Below are 19,049 nucleotides of genomic sequence, written 5' to 3'. Positions count from 1 at the left end.
AAGAAGAAGAAAAGAAGAAAAAAAACGGACTGTTTCTTCCCAATTCTGTCTGTAATATGGACTAACCCAAGTTATTTGTTTGTTTATTATTATTATTATTAAATTAATAGGAGCAAATTTAACCTAATGTGTGTGTTAGTAAACATTTTACCCAAGTTCGGTACCCCAGCATTTCTTATAGTTTATAAATAAATACACAAAGTCCAAAATGAATAGGTTTGGTCCAACTTATATGTCATCAGCATTTCAACAAGCCATTTTAAAAGCGATGAGTTATAAGACTGAACAAGCAAGAAACAAGCGGAATGGAATTTTCTTGAGCGCACTGCCAGACGCTCTGCGACCGCCATGGAAACTGGGGGCGCCAATACAAAGTTAAGGTCAAGTTAGTTGCTTTTTTCCTTTTTCGTCTCGAAAACAGACAAATCTCGACAGATTTCTGCATATTTCTACAATTTCCATATTACAACAACTAAAAGACGCTATATACATGTATGCATAATTTATTTAGATACAATTTTATGAGTAGCATTGTTTTAAATGTAGATTTAAAGGTTTGATGCAAACATTTTAGACGTACACGAGGTCGAACTGCGTGACATATTTGCTGCTTATTCTAATTTAACTCATTGATATAACTTATGCTTGAGTATAAATCTTTAGACATCTACTAGTACACCAATTAACACTTTGCTATGCTTTAATACTTTGGTTCTTTGCAAAACAAATAAGCGGAGGGGAAAATAAATGACTAACGTAGCCCATAAATCGTACTTATTACAAAAAACAAACATTTTTTGGGATTCAAGCATGCTAAAAAATGCTATTGATCGATTTAAAATCCTGAAAGTAAAATAAATAGTTTTTTAATGTATTTTGTGAGAGTGTGTATGTGTGTGTGTGCAAATGCATCACATTTTAAAGTCCTGAGCTTTCCTAAAATCTGCCAAGAATATGCTACCATGGTTAGTTACCAGACAAAAAGAAAACTAATAATAACAATCGCGTAAAATAATAAATAACCATTGTGGTTTTATTTTATGTGTTGTGCAACGCGTTTACGTCTCACCTACAAGACGTAGATATTTAAATAAAATAAATGTTAGTTAAATGTGTAGTACTACTATTGGTAGTAAGGCAGCTGTCTGTATTTACCTCCACCCTGAACAGTACACCACAGCACATCCTTTTGTCTGTGCAATAAAATGATTTGGCTGACGGTTATTGGTGATTGCCGAGTGCGCATTGTCTCAGACCACAGACGTTCAAAGCCAGAACAGTTGTTTTGTACTTGGCAGTGTGAATCCGTGTATCTCTTCCCTTTCTTCCGCTCGGTAATTGTGCCGAAGAGTTTTATTTAAACCCCTACAAAATTGGTACTGGAATACTACTTTGAGTTTTACTTCACGCTTAAAAGAAAGGTACAGTTGGAAATATTATTATTGCATTACCATTTGCTGCTTTGTTTTGTTTTTTGGTAAAGGGAGCATTATTGCACACTGTTTACATTGTGACTAAATGTTTACTGTCTGTGTAGAATTAAGGAAACAGTTTTCGCTAACATAACAACAGATAGTCTGTGTTTGGTGAATTGCCGTTCTGTTGATTTCTCTGTCAATTCTTTCAGATGTTTATTACTTTATTTTCTTTTATCCCTTTTCACTTTTTTTCTGAAATAGCTGTAGCCAAACGTTTAATAAGGTATGGCTTTTGACTTTCAAACTCAGAAAAGTGGAGTAGCAATTATGATAATAGCAAAATAGCCTACGTGTAAGCACAAGCCTAATGATAAACCATGCATTTTTTATCGTAAGGCTTGCAGATCTCCATTTTAGAGTACAGACAAAGAGAGAGAGGGAGAGACTAAAAACGTTGCTTCGGTATAGTCGAATTTTTCTTTCGGCCATGGAGGTAAGTGGCTATGAAACCTAGAAAAATCTTTAAACTGGATAATACATCGCAATGTGGCGCATGGAAACTAATTTAATTACAATTATGGACGTCTTTTATTTAATATACTGTTGTGTGGTTGTGACCAACATAGCTAACGTGGTATTTCTGTGATTGTTTACTAATGCCTTGTAATGCACACGGGGAAATCAACATGGGAGTTTCAGAAATGTAGGCAACCAATGACCTGCCTCATGCGGTTACCTATGAGCCGCTCTCTTAATGACTGATATTGATATATGGTAATTTTTTTACCGGATCACATGACACAATTACCTCAAGAATCGATCAAGATGAATTGCACGTCAGCGTACGTTTCCGATTTTTTCTTCCTCGCGAGTCCTATCCGCACGCATATGGTGCAATAGATGGGCAAAGTTTAACAGTCAAGCAGACGAATTTTCCCCCCTCTCTACGGCTAAAGCGAGCAATGACGGACTACGATGATCGCAACAACTGTGCATCTAATATGTATTTACCATACTACGTCTCTACTCCCGATTTCTCGTCGGTTTCGTCGTTTTTGCCTCAAACTACGTCGTGTCAAGTCAATTTCCCCTATTCTTCGAACATAGCGCAAGTCCAACCTGTTCGCGAAGTGACTTTTAGGGACTATGGACTGGATCATCCGAGCAAATGGCATTACAGGGGCAATTACGCTTCGTACTATTCAACGGAGGAGATAATGCACCGAGATCTCTTGCAGTCCACAAACAGAGCGGAAATGATTTTTAAGAACGATTCCATGTACAGCCATCACGCTGGTACTAACTCCTCGTGCAGTTTCTTCACCAACGTCGGCCGAAACGGGGTACTTCCACAAGGATTTGATCAGTTTTTTGAGACGGCAAACTCCGAGAAGCCCAACCCCGAGCAGTCCAAACAAAAGCCAGATACGAGTGTCCCGGGAGATGCTGCATGTAACCCGTCTACAGATAGCGCGGAGCAGACCAAACAGGACCCGACAGACACCGTGGAGGAGGAATCCTCCGTTTCAACCTGCGATGAAGAAAAGAACAGCGGCTCGAGTAAGTCCAGGCGTTTCACGGCGCTTCAGTCTACTATATTACTTTGTCGGTTAGCTTTTATGTGCCGCTTTATAAGCATGCAAAAGTTTTTATGTAGCTAGTAAGATTCTCTTTGCTGTTGTAAAAATATTTACGATGGGAAAGGCTCTTTGGTTGCATCTCTCTCGAGTGTATGTGTGTGTGTGTTTGTTTATATATGATGTGTATTATATATATATATATATATATATATATATATATATATATATATATATATATATATATATATATATATATATATCTTACACACAAAATGATTTATGATCAGAAATGTTGAGAAATGATAGGTGTGATGTGAATCGACAGTTAACACATTTCTCAAAATCCTAATTTACAAAGCTCGAGCCTGTTGCTAGTTTCAGGTTTATGTAATAATTTCACAAAATAGCTTTAAACCTAAACGCATTAACATCGCATTAAAACACTCGTTTGGATTACTCTTGTGCGCGCTTGCGTTTGGACGTGGTGTGTGTGTGTGTGTGTGTGTGTGTGTGTGTGTGTGTTTGTGGGTGTGTGTGTGTGTGTGTGTGTGTGTGTGTGTGTGTGTGTGTGTGTGTGTGGGCCGCTTGCATTCGTGTGTATGTCATGTGGCAGAGCTTGTTTTTTTCCGGCATATTTTAATTTCTCTAAGTGTTTTGTTTTTGTACATGTGCTGTGTGTAGCAAATGTTACTGTGAATAACAATGATTATTAATATAGATAATTTGTAGGCTAGTTGATGTGTTGATGGATTTAGCATATTAGTGCAATCATCTAAAGAATTTGTAGTTGTATTGTCACTGAGTTTGAGTTCATTCTAATGTTATCATGTTCTTTTTATAGGTGCGACAAAGTCCAGAAAGAAGAGATGCCCGTATTCCAAATACCAGATCCGAGAACTTGAACGAGAATTCTTTTTCAATGTGTACATAAACAAAGAGAAACGCCTGCAGTTGTCAAGAATGCTCAGTCTTACAGACCGACAAGTGAAGATTTGGTTCCAGAACCGCAGGATGAAAGAGAAAAAGCTGAACCGAGATCGACTCCAGTATTTCACTGGAAACCCATTGTTCTGAAAGTCATGATATTGGCCGCTTCAGGAGACCAAGGCTATTCTGTCATGCTTGTGGGACATCAACCATTCGTCGGACTTATTTTCACCTCAGCCCTGTATTTGTACCACTATGCAAAATACTTGCTATATCAAACAAAAACAAAAGAGTCATTTTATTCGCAACTGCACTTCTGCACAAATTACCTATTGCAGTGTATCCGCAGAGATGGACATTATCAGTTTTCATAGGTACCCCGACAATCTCTTCATACTCTGTGATTGCCATTGAAATGCAGTTGCTTTGTGTTTGTTTGTATTTATTTATTATGTTTTTTTAATTTCAGTTCTTACATTCAATACATTCAAGTAACAACTCGCACTGCGTAATAAGCAACAAACAGGTTTGGTTATATCAAATGAATTCGTTGAGGTAAAGCTGTGTATGCATTTATTCATTTGAAGCATGTATATGTATCAGTGTATTAAATAAAAATACAGGACGTACTTTGCAGTTTTATATCTATTGATGTGACTGACGCCTCTTAATTGTATGTGGTCGTGTAATTCAGCAACAGAGTTTATTAACAATTATGTTCAGCTATTAAATAAGTTGATGTAACCCTTGCATTGCGAAATGTTCGTCCCACTTATCTCTCAGACGATTTTGATTTTAACAGATAGAGAGAGATAGAGGATTTTCCAGTGGTACATTTTATGAGGCTTTAGCTAATTCTTTCCCTTGTATGTTGTTTTACACTATGGCTATTTACTAAACCTTGAACAGTCTAGACAGTACAATAAACTTTGGGCAGTAAATTAAATTGGGGCTATTGGACCCTCTATCCACTTCAACTGCGACTTTGCCCTGAAACACAAAGGGTGCAGATGTGTTTTTTCTCAGAAAAATGTGGACAAACAGCTATGAGTGAACATATATTACAGACTATGTTACAAAAAAGGCCAAGTGTCTGGCTGGAATTACACATCACCTCATTTCTACAAGAGTCTCTGGTTCGAGGCTGTTTACGTCAAGTGTAACACGTGAGCACTAACAGTGACCAGCGTAATTTTCGAGCTTTGTAAAGTTGGATGTTGTTGACTATCTTAAAATGTCGAATCAAATAATGTATTTGAACTTCTGTAATGTCAAGGTCGTCACCCTTAACCTTTTTGAATAAGTAAAGGCGCCGTTTTTGCGGTTCTCTTTGAAAAACTACGCCCTCTCAGAGGCGCCGCAGTGCAGCACGTCCCAATATGGCCGCTGCAGCCCCTCACTGGAAACACAATGGTCGTCCTGCAAATACCTCAGTTAGTCTACCGCTTTCTGGCTACGTTAACTCAGCCAGCTCCACATAGATGCAGTTTGGCCTGATGAATTTATATACAATAAAATCACAAATTAATTTCGTTGTTGTTATTCTTCCTGTAAAGGAAATTTAATGCAAAACAAACAAAGCCGTAATATGCTTATAGTGATCGAGCAGAGCTTTCTTATGCTCACATAATTAACAAGAATCCAAAATGCTGTAAGTGCATAGGGTAATAGTCATGTATTATCAATAGACAATAGGCCAGCAAGCTTTTTGTGTGTTAAAAGACTTATACTATAACATCTTGTTGTTGTTATTCTTCCCATAAAGGGAATTTAATGAAAAAGCAACAATGCCGTAATATGCTACACGGGTAACAGTGATGGAGCAGAGCAGTATGCTCACAGAATTAATAAAAATCTATGTTGCTGTTGGTGCATATATTAATTATCAATAGACAATAGGCTAGCACTTTTTTTGTTGTTAAAATTAAGTATAATAGATGCCTAATTGACGTCTAAGTATATAGTGAAATCACAAATTCATCTGGTTGTTGTTATTCTTCCCATAAAGGGAATTTAACGCAAAAGCAACAATGCCGTAGATAGAGCAGAGCATGAGAATGCCCACAGTATTAATAAGAATACGTTGCTGTTGGTGCATGTTAATTGACACCTCTTATCAATCGACAATAGACCAGCCATATTTTGTATGTTAAAAATAAGTCTATATGTCTAATTGACGTCTAAAAATATACAGTGAAACTGCTAATTAATTTCGTTGTTATTTTTCCCATAGAGAGGGTTTCATGCAAAAGCAACAATGCCGGGTTATAGTGATGGAGCAGAGCTTTTTAATAAGTATGCTCGCAATATTAATAAGAATCGAAAATGCTGTTGGTGCATATGTTAATTGTCATCTCTTATCAATAGACAATAGGCCAGCAAGCATGTTTGTGTTAAATAGAAAGTATATTTTATTCACTAAACACATTTAAAAATTGAAATAGAAAACAATTAAATTCAAGCAAATTATGTTTTAAAAATTACACCCTACTAAACTTCAACTAAATCTTTCCTTTTTTTTTTTTTTTTTTTTTTTTTTGCTGCTCTTGGTTTTTTATCTTGGTTAAATTTGTATTTATTATTCTTCTATAATATATATTTGGGTGTATTAGTTTTCGGACCATTATCGTAAGTTATTTTGTTGGATAAGCTCCAGATTTGGCTTTAGTACTGACTAATCTAACGTATCTGCACAAATATTATATTGTAGAGCTTCCTATTGAAAATGTGAATTTAAGAGAGATTTGTGAGGGGTGTACTTATATATGCTGAGCATTATATATATATATATATATATATATATATATATATATATATATATATATATATATATATATATATATATATATATATATATATATATATATAGTAAAATCACAAATTTCTTTCGCTGTTATTCTTCCTATAAAGGGAAATTTCTGCAAAAGCAATAATGCCGTATAATATGCTTATAGCGATAGAGCAGAGCTTTCTTTCTAAGAATCCATGTCGCTGTTGGTGCATACTAATTGTCATCTCTTACCAATAAACAATTGGCCAGCAAATAAATTTGCTTTTTAAAAAAGTATAATGGACGTCTAATGTCTAATTAAGTAAATATATATACATTGAAATCACAAATTCATCACGTTGTTATTTTTCCAATGAAGCGAATTTAATGCAAAAGCAACAATGGCGTAATATGCTATACCAACACAATAGAACAGAGCTTTCTAGTAAATTTGCTCACAGAATTAATAAAAACCCAAAATGCTGTTGGTGCATATGTTAATTGTTTTCTTTTATTAATAAACAAAAGGCCAGCAAGCATTTTTTGTGTTAAAAAGAAGTCTAATAGACGTCTAAATATAGACGTCTTGACTCAATACAATTTGGTCTTGCAACGAAAATCTAATAGACGTACAGGAATAGCCCAAACTACACTATACACTATAAAACGCTTGTTTATTTCAGCATAATTCTGCGTGCAATTCGGTTTAAATCAACTGCTAGGTCAATTTTTGGAATTAATAGGATAAAAGGACCAAATGTAACCCAATGTTTGGGTTAGTCCATATTTTACCCAAATTGGGTATAAATAACCCAGCATTTTTTAGAGTGTAGTCATCAAATGCAAATGAATAAATGACTACACATGTGAAGTCTTATCTATTCTTTATGTTTGATGATCAGTCTAATTTTGGGATATTCTTAGATTATTAGATCCCAGATTTAGCATGGCCATTAATGCTTAAACGTCTATTATTCACAGAATTGCTAGGTGGAAAGTGACTTCTATGTAGAGACAGGATATACTGAAAATACAACTCTGAAGTCTGACACTGTTAGGCTAATTTCTTTCTTGCTTAAAGTGTACAATACAGTGTTTTTTAAACAGAAAACAATTACAATGCACCCTCATTTGTGTGTTCTATAATATACAACTCACTATTTACAACACTTATTTACATTCTGCTGATGCAGCTTGAAGCCACGAGAGGGCGAACTTACAGCAATCATCGGACCTGGTGCTGCGTGTAATCCAAGTGTAGCTGTCCTAAAAAACAATGACTATGATCTTGAGCGGAGTTATGTGCTCTAATCTATTCTTTCGCACATGCACTGTTAGGGGCAATGCGTAATTACTGTTATTCGCTTTGTTCTCCTTTATTTTATTAAGATTTACGCTTTTGCATTACATCCCAGAGTAACCTAAAAGCCTGAAACATACATTTTAGTCCCGGGCGGAGGATATATTTATCTCTGTACTTGGGAGAGTCAATTTCAGTGAACATTTTTTCGTTTAATCTCTGAGGTTAGCTTGATTTTTACTTTAACATTGGATGTTACTATTGCTTTTTTTAAACGTCGACATTTCACTCAAATAAATCAAAACCATGCAGCATCACAATTATACTTATCATTCTTATACTTTTTCGTCGGTGTGATTATATTTAATTTAACAATAATTTTACAGCCGGTTTTGGCAGATACGTTTTATAAGGGTTTAATCATTGTTCAACTTCATTATTTCTTTCAAATGCGCTATTTGCATGGAGACGGTAGACTTGCGTGTGCAATAAAAACATACAATTAAATTTACCTAATAACTGTAGCCATAGGATGCATAAAAATGGATGTATTAAACTTTGCACGCATCTCTACCAGATCCTCTATAATACTTTTAATTTAATTAAATTGTTATACATGTGAACCAGCAATTAAAATAAGCAAAACGGTAGGCTACCTGCAATTATACCTTATTAAGTAGAATGAATGCTAAATGCATTTGTAAATTTAATTGTATGCAATTAAAATAAGCGAAAGCTGTGCCTTTAATTATAAGTTTTTTAGTAGAATGTACATGCGTATTTCTGTAAATTGATATGCGAAATTGTGCATTTAGTTTAGAGGTCAAATAGTAATATAATTCATAATTAGTAGTAGTAGTAGTAGTCAAATGTCAGACATTTAGAAGTTATCACTATTCTCTTTAATATGAAAAATGTGGTCTTACATGAGTGTTAATGTCTGCTTTTTTAGACGTCGGTCCTATTCAGTTATTGTGCAATTTTATTTACTTACTGTATTTATTTAGTTTTTCTAAATTTATTTACATTACTGTTAGAAAAACTAATGATTTAGCGCGCATATGCGTTCGTCTTTTGTCTATATTAATCTATGCGTCATTGTGTATTTGCCTAAAATCACGATAAGATCTCCATATAAACGCATTCCTTGCACTGTAAACCTAATTTAATATCTTAGTATTTTATGTTGAAAATACAATGTTACTAGTTTATAACATTAGATTATACATCTGTAACAATTAATCTAATTCAACTGCATTTATAAATCAATGTGCATTTTCAATGAATCCAATATTTAAATCAAGATTATTTGGTAGCATTTGTAAAATGCTGCTAATGCATTTGCATATCAAAGTGAGCAAATATTAGTATACATGTTTCTGGCTTTTATTTTTTTTAAACGGCAACAATGTGTTACTGCTTAAGATGTGCGTACTTTTAAAGTCTGCAACCTGTAAATGCTCTAATTTTTAATAAGACAAAATTATTTTGAAAATGAATGCTCATTTTTAAAATATGAAACAGCAAATTTAGCATCACACAACATTCAGTTAATTTTAACATTTGAATTGGATTGTAGTTTTTGCTATTTAAGAAACTAACACCGCATTATTATAATGTACTGGGAACATGATACAATTTACTAACCCGCTAACAATTATAATTAAAGAAGTACACGCTTTAATCCCTTGGTTTTAATTTAGAAAACAAAAGCAAACAACAAACAAGTTATTACATGAATTATTACAAAGAATTACATTCGCTTCGTGTCTGGAAAAAAAAATGTGTAACTAGAGAACAAGCAACATTATTTGTGTCGATTAACACGTAGTTATAAAAGCCAAGGAAGAAAGGCTGAATAACAGTTGTGCTTTTCACCCTCAATCCAGATTGCGACAGCGGTGTTTAGGCCGACGCCCGCAGGCTCATTTCATTCTGCATTGTCCTCTGCATTTTGCCTAAAGAAACAGTGAACTATGAGAAAATTATTCTGCAGTACGCTCATGCGTTTCCTATCTTGACCTTGAATTTTAATTCGAAAGAGACCTTGATAGCTTCAAACGCCGTGATTTGTTTTCCTTGTTCGTACTCTTTGTTCACCATGCAGCCGGCCAATATATGAGTCCAGTTCTTTTGTCTTAATTGTGTCCTGAAAATGGATTTAGCAACGCTATTTCGACCGTCTTGAAATCAATTTCAAGTCCTTGTTCTAGGTGTCGCTGTTGACCACGTCTGAAACTTCAAATCATGTGTCAATCCGCCCACGTGACGGGGAAGAGCCTGCGTCTCAAGGCCATTTTCAAATTTCATTGGTGAGAGTGTCATGTGGTTGCAGAGAGACTCGCTGGGTTATACAGGGATTGTTTTGCTAGATATGTCAGCTTACAGAGGACACTTCTCTGCTTCTTAAAACAAAAAAAGAAAACAAAAAAAAATCCAAAATGTCCTTTCCCAACAGCTCTCCTGCAGCAAACACTTTTTTGGTAGATTCCTTGATTGGGGCGTGCAGAACAGATTTTTATTCCAGCAGTAACATGTACATGCCAGCAGCCACTGCAGAAATGGGAACCTATGGAATGCAAACCTGTGGACTCCTGCCGGCTCTTGGCAAACGGGGGGAAGTAAACCACCAAAACATGGACATGACCGTCCACTCGTACATACCTCAAACTGATACCTGGGCAGATCCGAGCAGGTCCTGCCGATTAGAGCAACCGCTCAACCAGATGTCCACCTGCACATTTTCACAAAGCATAAAAGAAGAGACTAACTGTTGTATGTACTCCGACAAGAGAGCAAAGGTCAGTTCGTCTGAGATACCCGCGTACTCCAGCCTGATTCCCGAATCATGTTCTGTTGATAGTCCTGAGATTCCGGTCCCTGGCTATTTTAGACTGAGCCAAACTTACGCGACGGCGAAAAACCCGGACTATGACAACGAGACGATGAGCCCAAACACCACGTTAATGCAGCTGAACAGGGCGACTCCAAAGGCACAGTCAACGCCCTTTGTCGAGGTGGAAAAAAAGCTTGCGCACGATCGGGACACAAGGAGCTCTTCCCCGGCGCAGAGTCCAGAGCCCAAAGTCAGCACGCTGGAGGAGAAGAATTGCTCAACTGAGGCGTCTGTTTCCAGCCCCGAATTGCCACACAGAGAAGGCAAAGGTGGGTACAATAAACGGATTAATCGCGTCTTGGTGTAATGCGAACGCTCTAGCATCATAAAACCCAATATAAAACACAAACAACCCGAAAGTCGTAATGTTTAATGGGAGTCTTACTCAGGTTGCAGTAAAAGCCTTAACAGGAAACGGCGCTGCGAGGGCGCGTTAACATCAAATACCTTTTGTTGCAAGTGACTTGACATTCTTCCTTGGCCAATATAAGCACAGCCTCGGTGGAAAGTATTTGTGACTTCGTCCATTCAGCACGGAAATTAACGTTCTGTTTAATATATAGTAATCATCAGTTGCCATTCATTTGATACCGAGGTAAAGCTCGGGTTGTGGACGAGCAGAATATAAATATGAAAACCTCATACCTATAAAGTGAATTGATTATAACCTGGTTTTACTGGATAGTTTGGGATTTAGCTTATAAAAACAACACAAGCTCATGTGTTACATAATACAATGATGAAACATTAACATTTATTTAGTTAACGCTTTATTACTTAACTTCAGTGGGAATAATTGTGTGATGAAAGAACAAGCGAGGCCACATTGGGCATATGCGTATAACGCAGTGCGTTAACATGTGCATGCTAAAATATGATATCTGTTTGAATCCCCTGTTAATTTTTATCTGGTAAAAAAAAAATGTTTTATTGTCATTTGTGCATGGCTGGCGCTGTTGTTCACTGTGTGCTTTTGTTTTGCAGAATCTAAAAACGACACACCGACGAGCAACTGGTTAACCGCGAAGAGTGGAAGGAAAAAGAGATGTCCATACACAAAACACCAGACCTTGGAATTAGAAAAGGAGTTTTTATTCAACATGTATCTGACTCGGGAGCGCCGTCTAGAGATAAGCAAAAGCGTCAACCTGACTGACAGACAAGTGAAAATCTGGTTCCAAAACCGCAGGATGAAACTCAAGAAGATGAGCAGAGAAAACCGTATCCGTGAACTGACGTCCAATCTCACTTTTTCGTGAGCACGCAGACAAGTGCAAATCAAAAACCTAGTCCCTCATTTCGGTCCATCTATGTTCTCCTGTGTAATGATGACATGATGGCAGTGTGCATTGTTTTTGGCTACTTTCACGTTGCAGTCTTGTGATCGTCGCTAAATCCTTGTCATTTATTGCTGCATCTTTGAAATGTACATTTGAAATGTGAAGCTTTGTGTAATTATCATGTTACACAGGGTATACAAGTGGTGTTAGGTCTTAACTTATAAAAGAAGATAGAAACCGGCTATTTCTGACGGCTTCATTTCAGCGGGGATAGAAGAAAATGTCGCAAACACATTTGCGTCAGCCTCTAAAAAACAAAAAGTCTTGGACAAGAAAGCACATTTGAAAGTGAAGATTACCCATTCTTTCTCCAGTGAAAACGTACATTTGTCTCAAAATAATAATGTATTTCTGTATAATAGGTGTTTAAATATGTCTGTATAAGTGCATGTTTGTGGCATGTGGTCAATAGACTAATAAATTGATTATGTCATTATAGCGTTTGGTGTCATATTTGGTATAATTGCGCTTCTAAGCCACATCAAAACCATAACCTCCAAAACACACACACACACATATACACACGCGCAATGAATGACAAGTAAATACAAAAGCATCTACTAATATTTTAATAGTACATACAAGCTAAAACACACGCAATCCTACATGTAAATAAGCGGGTTTTATGTATACTAACACATTTTCATGGTTTCCTCTGTCTTACTGTTATATATTTTACCTTCTTGTTCTTTTTCGGCTATTATTACACGTATATAATAGTGTTAATTGAACCTACTAGCGTTTTAGCCTATTTGTTCTCGAAAGTTTATGTGTTCTGATCAACGAAAATGTCGTGAAATGCTTATTTTGCCTTGGAATTGTTTACTGATGCTACGGAAACTCATAATCAAAATGAAATCATCGCCACAAAAGGAATCGGACAATGCAAATTAATTTAAACACCAAAAATAAAATAAAACTTGGCCTTAATTAAAACACCAAAAATAGCTATTTCCCTGTACGTCTAAAACATCAATTTGGGGTATACCAGTTCCCAAATTAATTTTAGATAAAGTGCACCAAACGGATAAAGAGGCTTGCCATAGCATTAGTTTTCAAAACGCCATAGTACAAATAAATTTGCCATATTATGACTATATATGTATCGTTTCTTTCTTTATATATATATATATATATATATATATATATATATATATATATATATATATATATATATATATATATATATATATATATAATAAAAGGGTAGGAACTAAAATACATAAATACATTGTTATATACACACACAAGCAACTGTGATGCATTTTAGTCCCTAGCAGCGACCCTTTTATAATGTAGACTACACAAACACAATGCCATACGTAGGGTAGTTTGTCTGCACATGCTTAGATGTGTTCAAGTGTGTGGCCACAGATGGCAACACTTTATATTTTTGACCAAAATTGTAACAGTTAAGCACTTAGTGACAACTTGTCGACTAATAACATTATACCACATTGTTTTTCGCGCTCAAGTTATTTTCTTAAATTAAGAAGAAATATGTAGTGCATTCCGTTTTATATTTCCCTCGTGCTTTCTAAATCCCTCTCCACGCAAATGATCTACTCGGTCTTTAAACTTTTATTTTAATTAAATTATAATGTGACGCAGCAACATCCGCTTTTCTTTTCGTTTTTTTACAATCAGTCATACCACAAAGAGCTCGCCACTATACAATGCTCAGCTTGTTGTATATAAAAAGGCTACAATATTGCCATGTTATTATTTTTATTTTATGTAATGATAGACATGTAGGTCAAGACACTTTTAAATGCCAAGAGTCTGTTTTATTAAGGGAACATTAATACATAATCAAATGCACCTCATAAAATGTTTTATTGATACACATAAAATGCTATGACTCTCTTTTCAATAAGTACCAAAAATATACAAATATTGCTTCCTCTGTCAATCTTACAACACCTCACAGTTCGTATCAAACCAACAAAGACCAAATTACAGATCTTAGCAGTGACGAGCGTTTGTAAAATATGAGAATCTTTGAGGCTGGTGGTTCGTTGTTTTACAGCATGTTATTACATTTATTTTACGAGGACTTGCAACTCGGTACTCTATAAAATACTTTACAAGGCTAGAGTATGACATACCTTTATGACGAAATTTTGCAAGATTTTACACTGCTAGAATCGTTTGTTAATGTATCAGTGTTGAGTGCTGGCACTGAAATAAATGGGTGCATTAATCTGCCCTTGTAAAAAAAAATGAAGTCGGATAGTTTAAAAACATGACGAATGAAGATTAGTGCTAGCTACTAAGTTTAGATAAGCATTATTTATCTGATATAATTTTTTTTCCAAGAGTACAAAATCCAACATACCGTTATCAGAGGACTGATTTACTCTCTGTATTAGTAAATATGATCACGTGATTCATGTAACCAATCACTGAAGGTGAAGGCAGCAAAAATACTACGATTGTTCGGAGGCAAGGTTTCGGAAACAGAGTACCGTTTTATATGAGTTCGAAGGGATCCAAAAATGTCGACTAGTTCAGCTCTCAGCAGTTATTATGTGGACACTATTATGGGGCACGAGGCTGAGGATGTGTACGGAGCGCGTTATATCCAGGGTTCTCACACCGCGCCCGCGAGGCCGTCAGGTGTGGTTGAAAATGCGGACTTTTCCTCGTGCAGCTTCGCTCCCAAATCAGCCGTGTTCCCTGCGTCCTGGTCCTCGGTTCATCAGCCATCTACTGCTGCTGTGTCCGGGATTTACCATCCATACGTTCACCAGACCCATCTTTCAGACAACAGATACGTCCGATCCTGGATAGAGCCAGTCGCAAACCATATCTCTTTAACGGGCTTCCACCCCAACAGTCGGCACAGCGGTACAAAGACTGAAAGTTTACCCCCGAAAAGGACCGAAAGCGCCGCGTTTGAAACGGAGACACCGTCGGTTCCCGAGTTTAGCTTAAATGCTGTGTCCGAGAGCGCGGACAAAGCTACCGAAGAAAGAGTTGGAAGTGATAATTCGAGTCACGGTGAGCCTAAAGACGAAAAACAACAACAACAACTTGACCCAAGTAAGTAAAATGAATTGCCCCGTGATTTACAGCTGTCGAAGTGTCCTAAACTGGAGGTTTTACAAACCTATAAAAGTGTCCAGGCGTTTACCACGGGCCGAAATTTTTCATTTATCCCAAAAGTGGCTATTTTAAAGCATTATACATAGTTGTATTTACATATCAACTAATTTAATACACAAATTACTAAATAATTGAATGGATGAATATTAAAATATATCCATATATATACATTGTGCTTTGGACGTGACCTTTAATTGAGTGACTTGACGATGTGAAGCCTGTTTATTTTATTGTCTTATTTTTCTGTTTTTAGGCAACCCTGCTGCCAACTGGATCCATGCGAGATCAACAAGAAAGAAGCGTTGTCCGTACACCAAATATCAGACTCTGGAATTGGAAAAGGAGTTTCTTTATAACATGTATTTAACGAGGGATCGTCGCTATGAAGTTGCACGAATCCTGAATTTAACAGAGCGCCAGGTGAAAATCTGGTTTCAGAACAGAAGAATGAAAATGAAGAAGATGAACCGAGAGAGGAGCAGCAAAGATCCGTAATGGAAAGCGTGCAAGAAGCTAATGCGCGTTTCTTTAGCACGCTTGGTTTAGGATACAAGTTTTGTCCATTTTTTGTTTTAGTCACTCAAGATTAAATTGGCGTATATTCTATTTAATTTGATATATTTTTAAATATATATATTTTTTCCTCAGATAATAATTAGTATTTGAGTAACTTTAAATAAAAGGGTATTTCAATCCTCCTAAATTGTATTTCCCAGGTCTGAGCATTTCTTATTTTGCACAGTGTCAGCATACTCATACTCATTTAAATATCTTGCAAGTAATTAGGACATCTGCTAGTTCTTAATCTGATGATCTGATGAGATTTAAATATTTGTCCACAATGCATGCAAATAGCCTACCTTCCATCTTCATACAGCCACATGTAGTCATTTACTGTGCCATTAATTTTACTTTTTCCTTTTTTTAATTGGACCTTTTGTACAGTCTCATTTTGATTCTAGTGTATTTCTCGTTGAAACTGTTGTCGCATCGAAAAGGTCTAAATTATAAACTAAAACGAACTCATTTTTGGTCTGTTTTATTCCTGTTTGTTTGTCTTTGGTGGTGCTGTAGAGTGAATTTGGGCGTAAACCCTTTGTTGAATACCCAAGTCGTGCACTTAATAGACTACTGTGAAAATATGTTTCCTTTTAGACCAATTTTAATTAATAAATCCAAAATCCGACAGCACACTACTTGTGTACCGATATTTTAAATAACAGCAATACAATGCCACATAATGCGACAGAACAATTAGTTTAATTCTGAACACAAAATAGAGATCTTTGTTAGCGAATACTGCTTAAAAAAAGTTTATGATTAGAAAAAGGTGTTGCAAGAAAGCCCAAATTATCGTCAAACCTGCAGCAAGAATTGCTTTAGAGCAGGAAGAAACGGGGTCCAATAAAGCTATAGAAAGAGCTAGACGTCTGGACTAAATGAGTTTATGGTACACGACTGTAATTGCTCTTCTCTTTGAAACTAACCTCACTGGTTCTTTGTGTGTGTAACTTGCACACAACAAAACGTAGACACTTTTTCCTACGGGGCGTCTGGTCGATGCTATTGATAGTGAGTCTAAAGTGCCATCGACCCCCACTACACTGAAAGTCAGGTTTATTCACGAAAGGCATCTCCTCTGCACGTTTTGAGTGTTGATATTACAACAAAATTTAACAGGGATTTACAAATGTTTTAAAGTTTAGCAAAGGGGTTTACTAAACAGTGGTACACGCAAGCTGCGTAGACTGAAAATATAGCTACAACACTAATTTAAGTGCATCCAAAAACACATGCACCGTGCTAGCAAAGATGAAATGGAAATAGAAATAAATAAAATAATAAAAAAGGAAAGACAGAAGCTTAAATAATGCATTCTGCAATTTTCAAAGTGTGCATTATTAAACAGGTCTGCACATTATTGCCACTAGAGGGCATTCCTGTTCTGTACAAATGCATTGCCAGAGGCTGTGCACACTTACTTAAAGGAGCTTAATGAAATATTTAAGCATGAAAACTACTGGCAAAAATACAAAATACGCAAAATATTAAAGAATGATGATATTACGGGATGAACATTCGCGGCCAGTTTACATGGATATAGCGCATCTGTAGCACTATGCAGCGTCTGTTTTGAATAAAACTATAGATCTAGATGAAGAACAAAAACAGGAATCTGGCCTGTGAGTATATTAGCGATATACATCTGTGTGGATATTTCAGGTTTTAAAAATATGAATAAACAGATAAATGCATAGGCCTAAATTAATATTGTGGAAAGTTCTACCTATTACGACGGTTTCGATCGAGATTCCAAACTATCAAACTGGCTATTGTTGTTATTATTATTATATTAGGATATATATTAATAATAGAGAATAAAAAGGAAATGTTTTTGCTCTTATATAAAGTATTTTTCCATTAACAGTAGCTATACTTTGGCAACTGTTATGCATTTTTACACCTTACAACGTTTTCGCTCGAGAATACGAACTAAAAGTTTCTATGATTATTATTATTATTATTATTATTATTATTATTATTAGATCATATATATATATATATATATATATATATATATATATATATATATATATATATATATATATATATATATATATATTATTAATAGAAAATAAATGCACTAAGCGACTGCTAGATTATTTTACATTCTCTTGATAAAAGTAATTATCAGGTTATAAATCAGAGCAGAAATAAAAAATAAGCTTTACTCAAAAGATACAACAGCATAAATAGCCTACACACTACCTGCCGTATTACTTGTAATAACCTCTCGTGTGCTCTATCGCAAAAAATAAATATATTTACGGCAAAAGTGAATGGTTCAGCTGTTAAACGTGGAATATTTTACATTAACAGTAGCTAGGCTTTATTAATGCATTTGCTGTTATACAGAAAATGTTGAGTCGAATATGTGTGTGTTTTAAAACAGCGAGGCAACTTTCTGGTATTGGCTACCTGGTATTTGAATTGTACTTCAAGTTTAATTTTAATCTTTAATGGCAAATTATTTTCAATAAACCGCGAAATTTACTGGCGGTTTCTGAGTAGGAAGCAAATCTAAATGCATTTAACTAATAAATGAAATGCAGGCTAATGCAAAAGGCCGCATATGCACCCAAAACAAGTACAGTTCCTGAACGTAAATGGAAAAGAGCAAAACATAGGCTTAATCTAATTTTCCTTTCCTTCCTCTCCCTCCCTGTCCGTCATGTGATCTGTAACTAAAAGCAAACGTGTTTGAGGCATGCAGGACCGCAGAATCTGGCTATGGGCCTGTTCGAGCCAAATACACCATTCAATAACAGCAGCTCTCAATCATATCCAATTCCACTGGCATTAATAATAACGATCTGACAGCATCAATGAGTTCTCACTCCGTCGATCTCTCCGCATAACACACACTGGGTGAAGTATTTTCTCCTGCGGATCAACATTTCCACAAGTCAGATGCTGCACGGTAGGCCTGTGTGGTGGCGTTTTGGCGACGGCCAGCCCTGATGCGATAATTTTATCTGTTTGGGAAATCTGCGGCACAGAGCGCCAGTTATCAGTCGGATCCTCGCGGAATTACGTGTCACAGCGACCGCTCTAAATTTTACGCGCACGATAACTTTCAAAGACAGCGGGGTCTTTACGACACTCCGAGCGGCCGGGTCGCCACAGTACCGGGCCTGTAAATCGTCCCG

General features: G+C 36.0%; 3 protein-coding genes across 5 annotated transcripts; all 3 read left to right on the top strand.

Annotated features, from left to right (window-relative positions):
• The first annotated feature begins 1,250 nt into the window (after window positions 1-1,250).
• Window positions 1,251-4,555, top strand: hoxd11a (homeobox D11a). 3 transcript variants are annotated; one of them, XM_087265942.1, is made up of 4 exons: window positions 1,251-1,421; window positions 1,680-1,701; window positions 1,815-2,978; window positions 3,840-4,555. In XM_087265942.1, the coding sequence occupies exons 3-4, from the start codon at window positions 2,381-2,383 to the stop codon at window positions 4,070-4,072; spliced, it is 831 nt and encodes a 276-aa protein (XP_087122068.1). In that variant the 5' UTR covers window positions 1,251-1,421; window positions 1,680-1,701; window positions 1,815-2,380; the 3' UTR covers window positions 4,073-4,555. The 3 variants fall into 3 exon arrangements, with proteins under 3 accessions (XP_087122068.1, XP_087122067.1, NP_571242.1); XM_087265941.1 differs by having other exon boundaries at window positions 1,680-2,978; NM_131167.1 differs by lacking the exons at window positions 1,251-1,421; window positions 1,680-1,701 and having other exon boundaries at window positions 2,284-2,978; window positions 3,840-4,554.
• Window positions 4,556-10,322: 5,767 nt separating this feature from the next.
• hoxd10a (homeobox D10a) lies at window positions 10,323-12,664 on the top strand. The gene is made up of 2 exons (NM_131166.2): window positions 10,323-11,160; window positions 11,876-12,664. Exons 1-2 carry the CDS (start codon window positions 10,437-10,439, stop codon window positions 12,148-12,150), a joined length of 999 nt encoding a protein of 332 aa, NP_571241.2. The 5' UTR covers window positions 10,323-10,436; the 3' UTR covers window positions 12,151-12,664.
• Window positions 12,665-14,708: 2,044 nt separating this feature from the next.
• On the top strand, window positions 14,709-16,361 carry hoxd9a (homeobox D9a). Its single transcript, NM_131126.3, has 2 exons — window positions 14,709-15,276; window positions 15,593-16,361. The coding sequence occupies exons 1-2, from the start codon at window positions 14,730-14,732 to the stop codon at window positions 15,832-15,834; spliced, it is 789 nt and encodes a 262-aa protein (NP_571201.3). The 5' UTR covers window positions 14,709-14,729; the 3' UTR covers window positions 15,835-16,361.
• The last annotated feature ends 2,688 nt before the right edge of the window (window positions 16,362-19,049 follow it).

The sequence above is a fragment of the Danio rerio genome, chromosome 9 (assembly GCF_052040795.2).
Source record: "Danio rerio strain M-AB ecotype USA chromosome 9, GRCz13ab, whole genome shotgun sequence".
Taxonomy (NCBI): domain Eukaryota; kingdom Metazoa; phylum Chordata; class Actinopteri; order Cypriniformes; family Danionidae; genus Danio; species Danio rerio.
Note: the sequence above shows the minus strand (reverse complement) of the source record. Positions and strands in the feature narration are given on the sequence as shown.

Bases quoted from the DNA above. Each gene is read 5' to 3' on its own strand.
- hoxd11a (XM_087265942.1), top strand. From the start codon at position 2,381: ATGACGGACTACGATGATCGCAACAACTGTGCATCTAATATGTATTTA. The intron at 2,979-3,839 runs GTAAGTCCAGGC...TTCTTTTTATAG, and splicing joins AGAAAAGAACAGCGGCTCGA to GTGCGACAAAGTCCAGAAAG.
- hoxd10a (NM_131166.2), top strand. From the start codon at position 10,437: ATGTCCTTTCCCAACAGCTCTCCTGCAGCAAACACTTTTTTGGTAGAT. The intron at 11,161-11,875 runs GTGGGTACAATA...TTTGTTTTGCAG, and splicing joins GCCACACAGAGAAGGCAAAG to AATCTAAAAACGACACACCG.
- hoxd9a (NM_131126.3), top strand. From the start codon at position 14,730: ATGTCGACTAGTTCAGCTCTCAGCAGTTATTATGTGGACACTATTATG. The intron at 15,277-15,592 runs GTAAGTAAAATG...TTCTGTTTTTAG, and splicing joins ACAACAACAACTTGACCCAA to GCAACCCTGCTGCCAACTGG.